This window comes from Larus michahellis, chromosome 1 (genome assembly GCF_964199755.1).
Source record: "Larus michahellis chromosome 1, bLarMic1.1, whole genome shotgun sequence".
Taxonomy (NCBI): domain Eukaryota; kingdom Metazoa; phylum Chordata; class Aves; order Charadriiformes; family Laridae; genus Larus; species Larus michahellis.
In genome coordinates, this window is record NC_133896.1 from 39554619 (window position 1) to 39574515 (window position 19897).

General features: G+C 38.2%; 1 protein-coding gene across 2 annotated transcripts in view; it reads left to right on the forward strand.

Moving 5' to 3' along the window:
- RAB3IP (RAB3A interacting protein) overlaps positions 1-19897 on the forward strand; it is a 35185-nt gene that overhangs the window by 11520 nt on the left and 3768 nt on the right. The window contains exons 4-8 of one of the 2 annotated variants that reach the window (XM_074573112.1): positions 4586-4681; positions 7250-7327; positions 7713-7916; positions 14712-14840; positions 17112-17224. In XM_074573112.1, the coding sequence (XP_074429213.1) occupies positions 4586-4681; positions 7250-7327; positions 7713-7916; positions 14712-14840; positions 17112-17224 (620 nt within the window). The remainder of the gene's footprint in view (positions 1-4585; positions 4682-7249; positions 7328-7712; positions 7917-14711; positions 14841-17111; positions 17225-19897) is intronic. The other variant, XM_074573121.1, reaches the window with a different exon arrangement.

The following is a 19897-nucleotide window of genomic DNA, read 5'->3' on the forward strand; positions in this document are numbered from 1 at the left end:
TATACTTTCTACTTCAATCTAAGTTGATTGCAGCACCAAATCGTGTCATAAGATGGGGAGAAAGGTTTGGTCAGAGGTAACAGCAGGGCAACATTCTATACTAATGGAGCATATAAGATTGGACATACTTTTGCCTCCTTAAAATGCCCATTTAATTAAAATGACATAGATTTTTCACTCTGTTGAGACCATTCAGGTCATTTTTGCTTATTTTTTTTCACTGAATTCCTGGTTATATTCTGTAAAGTGGAACTGAAGAGCCCTTGCTTTAGATGATCTAAACCTTTCTTCTTGTTTTGCTACCCTTTTAAAGCAGCATCAGGAAAATGGAGAAGGTGTTAAAAGGCTTAGTGATTCAGTGCCTGGGACTGATAAGGTCCTCATGTCTCTATGCATGTACATTTTTTCTGCCATGTTTGGATTGAGCTGTGTCACCATGGTGACTGAAGGTAGATCAACCACACGTAGATAACATCTGAGAGAACAGTGATGGTATTTTGATATATGGTATTTTTGATGTGCAAGTTTAGTGGAGTCCTTGCAAAGGAATACCTTTTGTTTGCTTTTCATCTTAATTAACCAGCACATTGCATGTATTTTGAGTAGCTCACTTGTAGCTTCTGAGCTGTGTCAGTTCATATTCATGTTTTCTTTGAATTTTTGTGTGATTTGGCCCTAAAGTTATTTCCTCATCAATCAGATTGTCAGTATAATGATGCCATCCATAACTGCAGAGGGAAACTTAGATTTCTGTGTTAATATGTTTTCTCGTGGAGTGTTGAAATGGTCTGATAGTTAGCGCTCCTCTCTGATGAGGAAAGAGCAGTCTACCAGAGATGTTCGTTGCAAATACTGTATTTTGTTTGAGAATGAACTCCATGCTTCCCACAGTCTTTAGGGTAAGATCTGTAGGTTTATTGGTAACAAGTAAAACCATGTTTGACTTTTTGTAGTAGAAATCTGAATTACTGATATTTGCCTACTAGAGTGAAATTGAGAGGTTTTTCCACACTGATACAGTGATTCTTGTGAAAGAGGTGACAGTATAGAATGTGGTATTGTAAATGTCAACATAGTTTAAGAACCTCATCCTCAGATCTAGATATTTCTTTCAAAGGCTTCAATTTCTGTATGCATTCTTCATCTCAGAAACAAACTGAGTGTTACAGTTTGATCTCTGTCTTCAGGTCTTGTGTGTTGATACAGGATTTGATGTAGATTTTTTCCATTGTTCTGCTTGTATCATCAAAGAATCCGATGTAACAGAGGCTGTTGCCATTATTACAGTGTTTCTGTGCAGGCTAACACTGATGGTTATATCTTTATTTTTCCACAGTAAAACATGACGAATTAAAACTCTACATGAATTAATGAATAGATAGATTCACAATAACTATCCAGGAATTCCATTAGTACTATACAATACATTCTGCGTTCTTAAATTTCTGTTGTCATTTGCTTATAAGTTAATGAATAATAAAAACAAGGATGCTCCAGAATAATACACCATCCCAGAACTCCACTGAAGAGTATGCTTTCAAGCTTTTCTGAAACAAATTTGAGCTGAATTGTAAGGTCACTGGCTTGTGATTGTTAAAAGATGGGTTGGTTCTCTGAAGGTGTTTTAGCAGTTCTTTGCTGTCATTGAGTGATGAAAGTTTTCAGTTTCCACACCTCTGACTGATGCTGTTGTAGTGTATTGTAGGCATACATTGACAACTTCAGGATTCGACAGTGTCCCACAGTTACGATTTTAGATCATATCTGTAGAAAAATCTTTGCTTTATCTTCTGCATCTAGTTCTTACTTGGTTGAATTGCTGAACTAGATGCAGGAAGATTTTCTTTCTAGAATTTAAAATATGAAGGCCTTTGAAGCAGTAATTTGCATTCTTTATCTCACTGGTTCTTTCCAAAGACCCACCTTGTAGTTTGTTTGTGAAGATCAAAGTGAAATAAGCAATAATGTCACGCTTTGATATAGGATTTTATTTTTTTTAACTTTAAGTTTTGTTTCCATGCAAGTTAAATTTTTTTTATTGCCTACTTAGGTAACCGTGTGTGTGCTTTATAATAGCTTATCTTCCTGTAGTTACTTTTCCAGAACAGTAATGTGGGAAGGACTGCAGCATGGATGGTTAGTCTACCACATGTAGTTGTCTTTTCTGCCTTCAGGTTGTGTATGGCTGGGAAGCTTCCAATAATACCTCTAAGACACAGGCAGCAGTAATGTTTCTAATAACTGCTAAGCTTTTTGCTTTGGGCGCTCCTTATTTTTGCCTTGCTTAAAATAGCCAAGCTATTAAACTTGCTTAGCAAAATAATGTGTTAGATTAGGCTCCTTCTGAATCATGTCATGGAAACTTGCCCAGTGTTTGACAAATCTAGCTAAGCAGCCATGTGTAGTAGACTGCCTGGCGTTGTCTCCTTTTTGTTTCCATTAAGTAGCTTTACTTGTCTGCCTAAATTTTAATCTAAACCCTGCTAATCTTTCCAGTTGCAGGCAAAGCTGTAACCATCTCACTTAAAATAGTGTATTGGTAGTGGGATCCCAAAAGTGAACCTGGGATATCTCTGTCTTCATTGTGAGTTTGATAACTCTTGACCTGAATATTAATACAGCCTCCTTTTAATATATATTGATGTGTATGTAGCATTTTCCTTACAAAACAGTGAAGTAAACCAAAGGACGTGCATTTTGTATTCTCTGCAATATAGGAACACATGAAACTTGAGCTTTAAGCATTTTGCATCAGAATCTTTCATTTCCTCATTAAGAACCATACTTTATATGGAAAATACTTAAAACAACACCAAATTAATTAATACAATTTTGTTTCCCCTTTCTTTTTTTAACCTTTTCTTTTTTCTGTTATTTTTTTCTCTTTGACTTTTTGTATTCCTTTTTCCTTCTCTTTTCCCTCCATCTGTTGCTATTTTCCTGCCCTTTTTTTTTTTTTTTGAGATAGGTCACTGTGCAGAATAGTAGCTAGTGAGTAAGAGTTCAGTACTCTCTGAGAAATTCCACGTTTGGAAAAAAACCCGATCATTTAAGTGGTACCTTTCAAAATGGTTAAAATGTTGCATATGGAAAGCAAAAAAATCAAAATAGCAAACAAACTAGACTAAATATCAATCAAAATATCTAAAATTAAAACCAAATAAAAGAAGCCTTTTATACTAAATGAGTCTGTAACAGTCCTTAAACACTTGTTGAATTTAGGACCGAAATCAAAGAGGACCCTTCATCTTAGAAGAAAATCTATTGGCAGTTTCACTGCAGAAATTGAGGGCAAGACCTAATACCAGCATGCTACAAGGCAAGGTGTAGTTTCCCATGTAGTTTTGTACACCACTAGTCAGTCATGAAAACTCTGGGAGAAATACCAACCACCTCCCAGAAACACAAGGGAAACTGCCATTTGGGCCTTTTTATGACTCCGTAGTCGTAAAAGACTGACCTCCCAGAGTTTTCTGAAGGCAGCTGTTTTCTTTACTAGTTTCTGGAGTTTTTCAAACCAGATCATTGCTAGATTGTATTTGGAGTCTGTAACAAGTCAGTGACAGGCTTGGGTCCTGCATTTCAGGAGCGATGGTAGTGTAATAGATAGCTTGGCAGCGGGAAAAGAAGAGGAGGAACTAGAAGGGAATAGGAGGGGAGTTGGGGCCCAAAAAAAAATGCTTGAAAGGTTAGAGTTGCTTTTCTTTCCCTTATTTTTCTCACTATCCTTCTCTTTCTTGCAAGAGATTCCAGGGTTTAGTGGTTGGGAAAGGGGAGAGGAACCCTTCTTTCAAATTCCATGTTGAACTTTTTGTACTTCTCTGCAAATTATCCCACTTTTCCCTCAGACTTGGGACAATACAGATGAGATTGGGCATGTGAAACACGCTGCCCAATCTGTGTTAAAATCTTACTGTAAAAGTGGTTCGGTCAGGACTTCTTAATTAAAATTTTAGTGGTGTAGACAGATAACATTTTGAATTTCATTAAGTTGCTGTGATTTGATTTATATATGTGCATAAACAAGAGCAAAGTTATAATTACAGTATGATTTTGGAATTGTATTAGTCGTAAGGAGATATGCAGGAGACGGTATTTATAGTAAAATATGTTTTAAGGTTCTTTTAGAATTGGGGATTTGTCTTGAGACAAAGCTTTTTTTAAAAGAATTTTTTTTAAAGCATTACTTTCTTTAATGTCTGTTAAGGAATGGGTAAACAGAACTGGTATTCTGTCTGTCCCAATAATTAACTTGATCTGTATTTTAAGTGACTTCAGTCTTCTGTAATTTCAGGAAAAAACTTTTCTTTCTTCAGAGTATTTTGGAAATGCTGATGTGTAGGTTAGAGATACTTTAGATTGGCCTGGTATATTGCTGTATAGCAGGAGGAATAGTTATATGTATGTGTGGCATTAATTTAATTGCTTCTAGTGTTAAGAATAATATTTTGAAAGGCTTTGTTTAGCAAAGGTTTTATGTTCCTCTGATTATTATTTTTTTTTCCTCACCCCTCTCTGTGGTATTAGCTTTAAAAGGCCAAATTCCTACTCTAAGTCAGAATAAATAACTTTCAATTTTCCATAGGAGCTGAAGTTAAAAGATGAAGAATGTGAAAGGCTTTCTAAAGTGCGAGATCAACTTGGACAGGAATTGGAAGAACTTACAGCTAGTCTGTTTGAGGTTTGTTGGAGTCTTCGATGTGATATACTTAAAGGAAGCTGAGCCAGATGTTTTATGTAGAATCAGTATATTGTATGCTGAATTTCTCTGCAATAAGCTTATAAAGGGATTTGTGTCCTGAAGACCTGGGTGCGTTGAAGTAGAGGCTTAAGAGCGAGCAGTAGACTTTTCACTTAGATGAAAGAGACCTTGTTGAGCTTGTCAGTCTGCCTAGACACAAAGCAAAGAAAATAAGGAAAATATATCAGAAAGCTTAATGCTACTTAGGCTTATTTTTTGGCATAACTATTTTGAGACAGCTTCTCTGTCTGACAATAAGACTATCTAGATAAGAGCTAAATTTGAGGTTGCCATGGTGACTAAAATAAAAAAATAACGTAGTTCCAGATCAATGGAGGTAGCAAGTACATAACTTAGCCATGTTTTCAGCTTTTGAATTTTGGGTCCGTCAGCATGCTACTCCCACAAACTTGAAAAGAAACATTAATAGTGAGTGATGCACCAGGGTGGAACCTGGTTACCAAGTGAGAAGCCTGAACTTTAAGTGGGACGTTTTCATTCCAGAAAAAGGCGGTAGTGCCAGCAAAGATTGTGAGCCTGTCTTACACAGAAAAAAATATCTTAAATCCATACTTGAAGAAGGATCAGTTCTCATTTTGTCATAGGAATATATATAGGAATGCCTAGAGGCTAAATTGTGATACCCATATCTGTCAGAATAAATGTCATAATCTGAAGATGATTTATATGTTTACTGAATTGTAAGTATTGGTTTTCAGCATATGCATAAGGATACATCATTAGGTATGTTTTAGAAACAGTATTTAAACCTATGATGATGTATTGGTGTAAAAGTGCTATTAAAACCTTGAAAATACTGACATTTAAAAATCAAATTACAAACTGCTCTGTGGGTTGGCAGCGTGTTTTATTACCTTATCCTGGTAAGGCAAAGTTACTTAAAACATTAAACAGTTCCTGTGCGTAGAGAATAAATGGGAGACCGGAAAGGTACACTTCAAGATAAATACTTGTGTATGCTGGGGGGGAGGAAAACGTTGGGTGGGTATTTTAACTGTAGAGGAATAAAATCAAAATTGTCAGTGAAATTTTATGTTAATGACGCTTCATAACTTAGAACATCTGTCTATCAATTTGTTAAAGCTATATTTGAAATACAGTGTATTAGTAATAATTGAGTTTTAATTATTCAGAACTCCAACTGTCATGGGCATGTCACTTGAATTTTCTGATGTGATTTGATTTCACTAAGAGACCCTAACAAAACACAGTGGTGAGGTTTCTTGATTTTTGCTCTGGGATGTGCAGCCGTTGAATTCACGTTCTATTGTGAATCCCACTAATTTCAGTGACCCTGTAAGTGGATATACTGAAGCTTATTTTAATGCATCCCAGTGGAGGATTGAGACTTATTTTGCACAGCTGGGTGTATATATTATATTATTATGCTGTAATTGCACTGTAACATGCTTTGCTTTCAAAGGTGCATCACTAAGCAGAAACTGCATGGTCAATGTTAAATGTATTTGTACACATTGTATAAATGTGTATGTTCCCATTCTGCATGTGTCTGTTTTTACTTAAGAGAATTTTACAAATCCATATTATACAGCTCTGTTGTATGCCAGTGGGAGCCAGATCTTTTGGTATGATGACGTATGAACTTTTTTGTTTTATTTATATAGCGTCCAGATACGTGCTAGGCGCTTTACAGATATGAGAAGGATCCTATCCCAAGTAATTTAGTCCATGGCCCTGATCTTTCAATCTTTGTTGCCTTCAGTAAGTACGAAGTAAGAAGAGTAATTTGATCACAGGCGCAAATTGCTGGATCAGAGCCTAAACAAATACATTATACAGACAAAAGGCTTAGAGGTATGAGGTAAAAGGATGTTTAAAAAATTCCCAGTCCTTTTACACTTTCTTCCTTATTGGCTTAGCTTTGTTTCTTTACTTGGATTTTTTTTAGTGCTTTTTCTGTGCTACTTAGGAAATGTTTATTAATCTATAAATTATTTTTTAAGATGTTGCTTTGTTTTATTGATGGTAAGAATTTAGACTTCATAGTTGTTTGACCGGTTCCTTCATGCAGAAATTTACAGTTGACTAAAACTGGTTATTCTGGCTAGAAGAAAGAAGTTCTTTTGAATGTTCTGCTGTGCCCATGTTGCTTTTGTTGCTACTGGTTGAGTCTTTCTCTTGGGGGGTCAAGGAGCTTGACTTGTCAGCCACCGAAGCGTGACTGGAGCCTGGTGTTCATGACAGGTATTGTTCCTGCTGGAGGGGGCGTGGGTGGAGTTGCTGAATTTCTGAATCTGGGCTCAGGACCAAGCAGAAGAAACTTGGTGGGCCAGTAATGAATCCAGATGATAGATTTTTAGGTATTTTTTGGTATGTAACTATTTAATTTCAGACTGTTGCACAACTTACTATTCACAAGTAGTCTCCATGAAGCAAAAGTATGTCCTTAGTTTGTGTTTTTTTTTTTTTTAACGGGATCTTGTAAATTTATGTGAAGCATTTACACTGGCTAAACATTTTTTATAGGAAGCACACAAAATGGTTAAAGAAGCTAATGTCAAACAAGCTGCAGCAGAAAAACAGTTAAAAGAAGCACAGGGAAAGGTGAGTTTTTTTCTGACTTGCTTACTTTGTCTTTTCACATGGTTACAAATCTGAAGTGTGAATCATAAAGATGTAAATAGAGCATTTCCTGTATACATTAGTAAAATAGATACTAAATTGTTTTGTGTTGCCTTGACGTATTCTTAGCTAACACCTGTGGACACAGAGCTGGTGTTTCAGCATTGTATCATAGCTAGCAAGGTGCAATAGGAAGCCAGTGTTACTACTGTATGCAATTGCATAGGCGTCTGTGTGTTAGTACTGTTGGAAGATGAAGCCTTGAATTGAACCAAGATAACTGGAAATTTTGTTAAATGATTTAAAATATTTGCAGCCTAAGATGATATTTTTGTTTGTGAATGACTTTATTTCCCCGCCCCTCCAGATTGATGTCCTTCAGGCTGAAGTAGCAGCATTGAAAACACTAGTACTGTCTACTTCACCTACATCTCCAACTAAGGAGTTTCAATCTACTGGAAAAACTCCTTTTAAGAAAGGCCATGCAAGAAACAAGAGTACAAGCAGTGCTATGGGTGGCAGTCATCAGGACCTTACTATGATGCAGCCAATTGTAAAAGACTGTAAAGAGGTAACAGTAGAAGATTGTCTTCTTTTTGCTGATAAGCTGGCTTTGTTGGTTTTTTTTTTTTACTCACAATAAATCTAGGATATTTTCAATCTTCATGTAATACTGACTATTTTAGAGATATATTTGATTAATGAAAGAAAATTTTTCTTACATACCAGTGGGTGGTGATTTTTCCAAGTTTTGTTTACCTTTAAATCGTTACGGGAAGATGAGATAAGAATATTGGAATTAATAATTTAAAGATGGGAATTCAAAAAAGAAAAATACAGTATAACTGACAGGTCCTAGTGGCTTTTTATGAAGTCCATCACTGCAAGTTCATAAAATTTCATAAATGTTTCATAAACTGTCATAGGAAAGAGGAAGAGTCATTTTATAGATCAATAATAGGTGAAAGAGGCCAGGGAAAAGACAGAATCAGTCATTTAGTACCAGAGTACAGAGTATGAGAGGGGCCTGTGATTTTTCTCTTTTTTTTTTTTAAATCTACTCATGTAAATGAAAATGGGGAAATAATGAGACAAGTTGGTGCTTGAGTCCTTGGAAGGGTAGTAGCAAAAAGTGACTGAAGAGTTGAGAAGGATCTTATGATACTGAGTAGTTAGTAGAACAGCAGATGAAATTCAAAATCTATAAATGAGAAAGAGGTATCTAGGAAAAAATGTAATTCTAGCAGACAGGCAGTTGTGGACTTAGAAATAGCTACATTGTGCTGGAAAAAAAAATAGTAGTGTACTTGTAGATAATTGTGCACCTGGAGAGGAATAACCCCATGCACCAGTAGAGGGGGCTGACCTGCTGGAGAGCAGCTCTGTGGAAAGACACCTGGGAGTCCTGGTGGACAACAGGAAGACCATGAGCCAGCAATGTGCCCTTGTGGCCAAAAAAGCCAATGGCATCCTGGGGTGTATCAAGAGGAATATGGCCAGCAGGTCGAGGGAGGTCATCCTCCCCCTCTACTCTGCCCTGGTGAGGCCGCACCTGGAGTACTGTGTCCAGTTCTGGGCTCTCCGGTTCAAGAGGGACAGGGAACTGCTGCAGAGGGTGCAGCAGAGAGCTACCAAGACGATTAGGGGACTCAAACACCTCTCTTAAGAAGAAATACTGAAGGACTTGGGTCTTTTCAGCCTGGAAAAAAGAAGACTGAGGAGGGGATCTTATCAATGCTTATAAATACATAAAGGGTGGGTGTCAGGAGGATGGGGCCAGGCTCTTTTCAGTGGTGCCCGGGGACAGGACAAGAGGTAACAGGCACAAACTTGAGCATAGGAAGTTCCACCTAAACATGAGGAGGAACTTCTTTACTTTGAGGGTGGCAGAGCACTGGCACAGGCTGCCCGGAGAGGTGGTGGAGTCTCCAACTCTGGACACATTCAAAACCCGCCTGGTCGCGTCCTTGTGCAGCCTGCTCTAGGTGACCCTGCTGTGGCAGGGGGTTTGGACTAGATGATCTCCAGAGGTCCCTTCCAACCCCTACCATTCTGTGATTCTGTGAATTTCCTTTTATTACTTTCTTGTCTTCTAAAGACATTCTTGTCTTTTTAAGACTGGCAAAGCTTGGCAGCTAGTTTTAAGTTCAGTCTGTACTCTGGTGTTTTAGCTAGCAATAATATGCTGATTCAGTGCTCAGTGATGGTCAGAGACCCACAGAGTTTTAGAAGTTGTTAGGAAAGGAATAAATAGCAAAAGAAAAAGCATTATACTGCTGTGTAAACATGTAGTAAATGTGTGTGTCTATGCATGCAGCTATATTTTCATCTCTGAAAGGACATAATGAAAATATGAGGAAGTGTGACATAGATGGTCAAACCTATGGAAGTATTTCTGTGTAGAGAGAGAGAGAGGGAGACTTGAGGTAGAACAAAAATCTATACAATCACAGCTGATGTGGCGAAGATAAATGGTGAACAAATATTAAAGATTTCTTGTAATAGGAAAACTCGAAGCTAAAAGAATCATTTTCAGTCAGTACATAATGAAACTTTACAACTCATTGTCACGAGGTAGGAGGATTAAAAATATAAATGTGTTCAAAATGTAGTCATGCAAAGTGGTAAAAGAAAAGGCTGTCAAGGTATATAGAAGACAGATATGACATTCAGCTTAGGAAGCTTCTTTAACTACAGATTGCTAGAAGCTGTGAGGCTGTAAAATGAAGACATGTCATTGTCTTTGCTCCGCTCTGCAGCCAGCTCTGTGACTGCTGGCCATTGTCAGACAGGTAACAGGCTAACTGGATCTTTAATGTGATTCACAGTGGCCAATTTCATACTTTGTTTTGCCAGTCATCATTAAGTGCATTTATACTATACTCTTCTTTACTATAAATCTAGAAAATAAAGGTTTTTTCCAGATCTGTTTCATACTCGGGCTTCAAAAAAAAAAACCACCAAAAAACCCAAGCTTTACATCCTGCCTGCCCACTTTCAGTGGTATCCAGGATGTTTTCCTCATTAAAATTGAATCCTTGTTGCCCTTCAGAAAAGGGGAGAGCTGGGATGGAATCAAATTACTTTGTAAGCATCACACTGAGGTCATGACTCAATGAAATTTTTAAGCTTCAGGCAGGAGTGAGAGAGGGGAGAAATCTGGTTTGCCTCAATTTCTTGTGGAAAGTGGTGAATGTGAAGGACATGCTGCAGAAGGTCCAGTCTGCCTGACACTTTTTCTTTAGTTCAGTCTCCTTTGTTGGCTGCATAAGGAGACACTTCAGTGTTGATCAAGGCTGCTTAAAACAGGTTTCTTCCAGTGACAGCCCAGGGAATTGGTAAGAAACACACAGGTTTTCCACCCACTGTGATTTCAGTATTTCTTTCTCTCTTCTGAGCAGGAGTACTTAATGGAGTGCAGCATGGGGTGAAGAAAGCAAGACTGCCTCTGGCATGGTGGTTAGGACATCTTTTTAAGCAGGGGAGACGTGTCTTCCCTACTGCTTCCGCTCTCCAGTGCTTTGTGGGTTTGTTTGCTGCTTTTGTTTATTGTTGGTCTAATGGGAATGTTTTTGCATTTCTGAGACCTCCGTCTGAAACCCTTGTTCTGCCCCCTTCTTGCTAAATGTTCTTGCCACTGTGTTAGGTTACCCTTTGTATGTCATTCTTCTGATATTCAGTGACTTATACTCTCAGCCCTGCTTTTGAAGCCTCTTGCTCAGGGGTACGTAGTGGTGTTGTGGTGTGGGGAATATAGCTTTGGACCCTTATGGAGAGTCTACCACCCAATGCTTTGCATTTTGAGGTGTTGGATGAAGCTGGATATAATACATGTCAACTCTAAAGTTTCTTTGTGGAAAGTAGACAGTTAGATGGCTGTCTGTCTACCCTAAATTGCAGTGGAGCCAGAAAGGTGCCAACATCCCATAAAAATGTTTCCTAGCATGTGGACGTATCCTATCTAGGATAAGTGGACATATCTAACTAATTTAGGTATTGACAAGATTTAGCCAAGCTGAATAGCTGCCTGGTAGGCAGGCAGGTAGCATCCATTCAGTGTAAATGCTGATAAACGCATCAGCAAAGAGCTGAAATGTTTCTCTGATGTTATATTTTACTGTAAAATGAAAACATTAAAAATGTAACTAGAAATTATTATTACAATTGGCTGTACCTTTAATTGCAGGTAATAAAACCTTTGATCTAGTGAAAATGCAGGTAATGGCAGGGAGGAGATACGCATGTAACACAGTGTAGTTTGGAAAGGAAGAGCTCAAGCTATATTCACTGAGCAGTTTTTTCAAGGCAGCTTCTTTATAAATTGCAGGTTTGGGGGAAATCGAGTTAAATCTAGAAAATAACCGAGTTAATAAGAAATGCATCTTGATTTTTAGAAGCATATAGTACAAATTGAAAATGGCTTTTTTTCTGCTGATATCCCTTAATTGTATTCATTTTAAAGCCAGACCTGAGATGAGTTTTAGGGTATGGGAAATGTTCCTTTAGGGAGCAAGTTACACCTATTGAATTTCATTTGTACAATGAGGTTGGTGGCTTAGCAACCACAACATCTATAGACTAGCTTAATTAAGATGGTTGTTCCTGATTGTACCTGAGTGTAAGGCAAGTAGCTCTAATGGAAAACAAGTTTGCCAGTCTAATTTTTGTAGGTTCTTTTTCAAGAAAAAAAAAAAACCGACAAAAGAAGTCCCCAAAATATATATGTAGAAAAACGGCAAAGTGCTGGGAGCTCAGGGGAGGGGTAATGCATGGGGAAAGAACAAAACACTGAAAGAGGTTAGTTCAAAGCAGTGTACTGCTGTTTTTAATGGGAATAAAAATAAATTATTTTAATTTTTAACATCTGTTGTTTTCCCTCTTTCATTTGTTTTTAATATTACAAAATTTTAAATTTTATGGCTTGCAGCATACATCCCTTCCTATAGCTTTAGGTTTGGGTTTTGGGAATATAGGTCTGCGATAGTACAAGAAAGGGATTTAACAACCAGTTGGAGGGGAAAGGTGCTGATGTGTGTGTTAGCAGAATGTCAAAACCAGTCTGAGGATGGTGTTGCATCAGAAGACCAGGATGGTGGTGTTGCATATCCCATTGGGGACTGGCATTAGTCTCTCACGTTGGATGAGGGCTATGTGTCGGAAGCACTTATCCCCACTCTGCTTGGTTCACGTCTTGGAGCAGTGTTGGTGCCCATGCACAGGATCCTTCTCAAGTAACCCTAAACCAGATGATGTGCCCTGTGAGTACCTCAGTGTGCTCCAGCTGTTAGTGGGTAGCCAGCCCATGGGACAGGTCCCATAAAGCAAATGTGGATTTTTAATAGTGGTCCAGAACCAGTCTTCCAAACACCAGACTGGATAGGTGTCTTCCTACTTCTAAACTGATCTTGATGTGGAAATGACAAGCTGTTTTCAAAGCAGACAAAACCATCTCTTCCTAACACAGAGCATGCTTACTCCTAGCGTGATTTAATGGGTTGTTTTAGTATTTCTCATTGACTAGAAGAGCTGTGGGCAAGCAGGCTCATAAATGACCTGCTTAATGGAAGAGGGAAGGGCCGTGGATGTTGTCTACTTAAACTTTAGTAAAGTTTTTGACACCATTTCCCACAGCATTCTCCTGGAGAAACTGGCTGCTCGTGTCTTGGATGGGTGTACGCTTTGCTAGGTTAAAAATTGTCTGGGTAGCTGGGCCCAAAGAGTTGTCGTAGATGGAGTTAAATCCAGTTGGTGGCTGGTCATAAGTGGTGTTCCCCAGGGCTCAGTATTGGGGCTGGTTCTCTTTAATGTCTTTATCAGTGATCTGGAGAAGGGGATCGAGTGCATGCTCAGAAAGTTTGCAGACAACACCAAATTGGGTGGGAGTGTTGATCTGCTTGAGGGTAGGATGGCTTTACAGAGGGATCTGGACAGGCTGGATTGGTGGACCAAGGCCAGTGGTATGAGGTTCAGTAAGGCCAAGTGCTGGGTCCTGCACTTGGGTCACAACAACCCCATGCAGCACTATAGGCTTGGGGAAGAGTGGCTGGAAAGGACCTGGGGGTGTTGATCGTCTGCCGGCTGAATATGAGCCAGCAGTGTGCCCAGGTGGCCAAGGCATCCAATAGCATCCTAGCCTGTATCAGAAATAGTGTGGCTGGCAGGATTAGGGAGGTGATTGTAACTCAACACTGGTGAGGCCGCACCATGGGGTGCTCAGTTTTGGGCCCCTCACTACAGGAGGGACATTAGGTGCTGGAGTGTGTCCAGAGAAGGGCACCAAAGCTGGTGAGGGGCCTAGAGCACAAGTTTTGTCAGGAGCAGCTGAGGGAGCTGGGGTTGTTTACCCTGGAGAAAGGAGGCTGAGGGGAGACCTTATCGCTCTCTACAACTATCTGAAAGGAGGTTGTAGCGAGGTGGGGTTGGTCTCTTCTCGCAAGTAACAGGTGATAGGACAAAAAGAAATGGCTTCAAGTTGCGCTAGGGAGGTTTAGATCGGATATTAGGAGAAATTTCTTCACGGAAAAGGTTGTCAAGCATTGGAAGAGGCTGCCCAAGGAAGTGGTTGAGTCGCCATCCCTGGAGGTACTTAAAAGACAGGTAGATGTGGTGGTGAGGGACATGGTTTAGTGGTAATTTGGCAGTGTTAGGTTAACGGTTGGACTTGGTGATCTTAAAGGTCGCTTCCAACTAAAATGATTCTGTGATTCTAAATCATGCCCAGTGAATATCCTTGCCTTCCTGATGTAGCATAGAGTTTAGACATAAAGATGAAAAATGAAGAATAAGAGTATAGTTTTAATTGATTTGTGTCTTGAATTCCTGCTTTCCTGTGTTAGTATATTTAGTGTTTAAGTGTCAGTTTTCTTTTAGTGTTCAGATAGCAGTGTGTTCTATTCAGATGCAGGGTGAACATAAAGATGTCTAGGATTGCAGTGGTTTTCTTTAGATTAGTCTGCTTTTCTGTAATCACAGAAATGGAGATGGACTAAAATGCTGTAATGAAAATGCATCAAGAAGAAAATTAATTTTTGGCTTTTTTCTGCTGAACAATCAGTTAAATTTTTCAAAGCTATCCTGGAAGCCTAGGAAATGGGGGAGAAGTAATTAGCTTGTCCCTGCTGGTGTGGTGACCAGTGAATGCGTTACATTTGTGTCTTGAAAATTATATGTTTCGATTTGCTTATATTTATAGTCTTAGAAAAGCGGATTTAAGAAGGTGTTCATACCTGGGGCACAGTAGCATTCTTTCACAGTGCAATGGAAAGCATTTAGTTTTAGTGCTCATTATTTACCTGTGGATATTTGCAAATGATAGACAGTAATGTGATAATTGCAGTACTAAAATACATTAATCTTTATGTTCTAGGCTGACCTGTCTTTGTACAATGAATTCAGATCTTGGAAGGACGAGCCTACTATGGACAGAACATGTCCTTTCTTGGACAAAATTTATCGGGAAGATATTTTTCCATGTTTAACCTTCTCAAAAAGTGAGGTAATGGAAATAGTCTAAATGTGGTCACTAACAAATATGTTACACGAAGCCAATAGACTGTATTAAAAATGCTTTCATAGAAGTTTAACCATTTTTTCTTTCATTAGAATGTAACAGCTTACAGTGAATTGCTGAAGTTTAGTCTGGAATATTGAAATGATAATTTTTTTTTTCTTCACCATTATGCTATTCCAGATACAGTCTTTTTAGGTCTACTTTTTCAGATGTTACTCCTGTTTGGCAGAATTTGATGTTTGTAGGAATGGATGGTGATGTTTTTCCTGATACTTCAGAGATGCTGTTCTGTAGAAATAGTGTCTTGTCACTGTCTCTTGTTTATATAGGGGGCAGTAGAGACCAATATAATTAATTTTGTGGACCAGTTTTCTCTCTGAGCAGGCTGCAAGCAGTCTGAGCATTTTCTTGGAGAGGTTTGAGTTACAAGAATTAGACGTAGGGATTTGATGTGATTCAACAGGGGCAGTTAGGGAATATGGTTTTAGATGAAACAAATTATGAGACTTTTTTCCTTGTGCTATTCCCGCACACTCATAGAGGAAAGACCAGAGTTTTACCCATCCTGGGAATAATGTGGATCTGATTCCGCTGATTCCAGCTGCTTTGCTTTGTTTCTGTTTTTAAGCAGCACTTACAGGCTGTAGTTGTGGTATCAGTCTCTGGGAAAAAGGGACCATATTCTTAGATCTTTATTAAAATAAGAATAACAAATTTTAAAGCCCTCAGACTTGATATATTTTTTTCACAATAAAATGAAACACCTCACATGGAAAATGCTCTGTTTTCTTCATAATGCTTATCTGTTGTTTTCATGTGGTGTTATGGTCTTTTCCCATGCTTTTAATCAACTGTTACTTGCCGGCCATAAGCATGCATGATCTTTTAGTTAATGGTATACCAGTTCATTATGGTTGGTGTACACTATCATAGGAACCTCTCCCACTAAAAGGTTTACTTGATTACTATGGGAATTAAATTGCTTCTGCAGTATGTGTAAGTAGGCCATCCTGTTGTCTTTCCCAGCAATTTGATTTTGGTTTTTTTCTGCTTCAGTGATGACATAATTACTGTAGATTTGTATTTCCTCTTAAGGAAAGAATGAGGCTTCTAGCCCTTGTCAGTTATATCAGTTATTGTTTGGAAATGCTGGGTATTGTCACTAACTTCTGTTTTCACTTGAATATCAATAAACTAATGTGCAGTTAAACCAAACAATAAACTACACAGGTATTGTGCTTTTGAATAATTGGGAATGCAGTTATTAGGATGATTGAAGTATTACATTAACTCTCAGTAGCCTCTTGTGTATATGTGTAGTGTTTTGTTTTGCTTTTGGGAGATGGCAGAGAAAGAGCATGTCATATGAACTACTTTAATAGTAACATTCTGTTTTTAAAATATTCAAAGTACAATAGAAAAATATCTTTATTGCCCGGTGGGAAGGAACCTTGTCACAAAATTATTTCACTAATAACATAAATTGCATCTTCTTTTAAATCAAGTAATGGCTATTCCTTGTCCATATTTAAACAGTAGTCTTGGGCAAGTGTTGGGTCCAATCAAGCAAAATGAGAACATTTCTACTGTCTTATGATTGTGTGTTTATAAAGAATTAGCATAAATAGCCTGAGGAAAGTTGCACATCGTTTCATGAAGATGATGTTTTAACTAGACTAGTGTTTGAAAGTTGCAGCTGGCTTTTCTATATATGTTGACTTTTCTGTATATTGTTCAGTCTTGCTTGTTTGGACACCTTTCTAAAGCTATCTTTAGCTGAAAAACAGTGACATAATATTTACTTGGTTTCTGTGAGATAAGGAGGCGTGCTGCATCATTTTGTGTTTCCTTAGAACATGATAAAATTAGAGCAATTTTTTTAAAATAAAGTTTCTGTCATATCCAGTCTCTGACAAGAACACTACATGTGCAAATGTATATGCTGTTTGGGCTTATGAGGGATGACTGAAAATACAGTTAGCATTTTAAACATGCTTGACTACATTCCTGGCTGTAAAGGCAGTTATCTTGCCTCAGGGAGGGCAGGGTTATTTGGAGGGCAGAATTTGAACAGGAGCCTGGAAATTGGGCCTCTTGCTCACGATTAGAGCAAAATCTCATTTGTAATTGAATTTCTGTTTGGCAAGTTGAGTTTTTTCGGTGTTCCTAACTTTACAGAGGAAGAAATATGTCACTGCTTTGAGGCAATGGATAACGCAGAGCTGTTTTTAACTGCTTTCTAAATTTCTCTTGCAGTTGGCCTCAGCTGTTCTGGAAGCTGTTGAAAACAACACTCTGAGCATTGAACCTGTTGGCTTGCAACCTGTTCGATTTGTGAAAGCTTCTGCAGTTGAATGTGGGGGACCAAAGTATGTTAAGCTAACAGACAGAGGGGGAATCTTGACTTATTTGAGATAACTCTGGGATTGAGAAAACGGCTATCAGCTGATCACCTCAGTCAAATTTGTGCATCTTGAACTTTATTTCCTAAAATCTAAGACTTCAAAATTGCTGTTACAAATTTTTATGTGGCAAGTAAACAACTAGTAAATTAATCTTTAAAAAAGACTAATATAGAACAAACCTTTAAGACAAATTCCCTTTTTGAAAGAGCTGTTTACTTCACTTATGATGCATTGACCGCAAAAGTAATGTTCACTTCCTTGAAGAAGACCATCGTGATGCTTAAAACAGATGCTTTTGAAGTAGGGGCTGTCACCTGGGAAGTGTCATGAAAGAAATAGGTATTGAAGTAGCACAGGCTGAATACTCTACCTCTAGAATATTTGTGGCGTAAGAAATTTAGGATGTACATAGCACACTGACAAAGGTAGTTGAAGGATTTGAGAGGAGATAAATAGATTTAATCTGCTGAATTTGAGCAGGAGGAATGTAATGAAGTGGGAATGAAGGCGAGCTTGAACTTAAAGCAGGAAGTATGGCTGAATAGCAGGAAGATTATTTTAGAAATTTTAGAGTGGTCCTAGAGGTATCTGAAGCAAGACTTGTCAGGTACTGATATAGACATTGAAGTTAGGTGGAAGGGACTTGCCTGAGGCACTGGGGCTATGATTGATGTGGAGGAGAAGGCAGGCATTTGTAGTGTGCTTTAGTGTATGTCAGGGTTGAGCAAGCAAGGTCAGTGTTAATCTGGAACCTTCTGAATCTTGAGAAAGCCTTGACTTTTCTGTTGGATAACTTTTGGACAAGTTGACAATTCGCTCAGTAATATTTGTATTGTTGGAGCTCAATTTTCTGATAACATTTTGATGCAAATCTTCTTTCATCTGACTCTTAAGATCTTTTTTCTTTTTCATCACTATTGGTTTTATTTTTTGGTTTTTTTCTCTATTTTTGAGTGGAAGAGAAAATACATTTTAAAATTTCAAAATTTTTTACATCCTCTTTAAAGAAGCTGTATAAAATGAAAATTGTGTTTTATTACTTAGTGTTTGATTCTTTCTAAAAAGCCTAAAAAATTCAGACATTTATATATTCTTTAGCTTACTCCTGTCTCCAGAAAACACGCTCTTTGAGCTGTAACCCTATCATCAGAAGGGCCCACCACCAATAATGCAGCTACTCAAGGGGTGGTGATTTCAAATCCAAGACACACCACTGTGAGCTGTGTTCCATGAACGCAGTAGAAAATCTGGACAGCCTGAAGCTACTGAAACAAGCCATGTGTCATTAAAGAGCAATTGGCAAATTGATTTAAAATCATTGTGGTTCAAGCAACTTCCCCATGTCTTGACATGATGAAATATTTACTCAAAACCAAGAGACTCAGTTGCATCATTCCGAAGTTTAATGAGTTTTTTTTAATCTGTTTTCTCCAGTGTTAGGTAAATTTTTAACTAGAATTTATGTAGTCCTTAAATTGTTGGCTAGGTATAGATTATTATTTTGAGATGACTATGCACAAATTGTAATTTAGTTACTTTAGGTGTATCAAAAGGACGGGCGTACTCCTTTCTCCCTTTTCCCCTCTGTCATGTGCAACAAAACTCTTGTGGTAGTCTTTTTAGATAAGTAATAGGTAAGGAATATGCAGTATTTAAGGGTAATTTGACAGCAAATGTGCTTTGCTTTCTATATGGTTACTGGCACTGAATGGGAAACAGGTGTTCCAGTTTTCACTGAATCAGAGTAGCAGTTTCACATTTTTTATTTTTATACGGTGCAAAGCACTATTTTTACTGAAACCATGTTCTTAAGTAGGTAACAAAATATAGACAAACTGTAAATAAATAATAACAGAAACTAGAGTAATGTTTTTAAAGGAATTATTTTATTGTACAGTTGCGTGGGTGATGGGGGAACAGAGGCATAAAATAGTGGGTAATAGCCCAACGGCAAAATAAGGAGCTGAAGGCAGAGAGCTGCGGTAATAGTGAAGAAAGATTCTTGATATACAGGAGTTATTGAATGGTGCCTGTGATGTTGTGTAGTAAGTGCTGCCTTAACGTAAGACAGCTGGGTTTCCCCACAGGATTCGAATAATTGTCCCCATGGGGAACAAAGTGCTAAGCTGCATGTGTGCTGTACAGCGCAGAACCGAGTCATTAGTAGTAACTGTCATGCCAGCATTTAACCTGGTGTGATGGAAGATAACATATAGAAGGTAATTCTATAGCTAGAAGGAAAAAAGGGCTTTATTTTCCTAGCATTGAAAGGCTGTCTGTCTTCTCACAAAAGCTTGACTGAAATTGCAATCAGCTTGCTTCAGCTACTGTAGGATTTCTTGAATCAATGGACTGTTGTCAGTCCTCATAAATTGCTATGGAAAATCATATACGCTCTTCAATTTTCTCCTGGCTTATGTGGTTCTGTGGGCCAGCTGCAAGCTATTTAAAAGGGTCTCTGAGCCACTGTTTAGAACCTCAGAAGCCTAGTAATTTTTGTTTCACTTTTGAAAGGCTGCTTGTTCTTAGATGCCCTCATTTCAAGAGGTAGAAATGGAAGGGAGAAGAGCCATCAGCTTTTAAAATCAATGAAACAGTGGATGCCATGACAACCCAGATCGTCTGAGATGCTGCAAT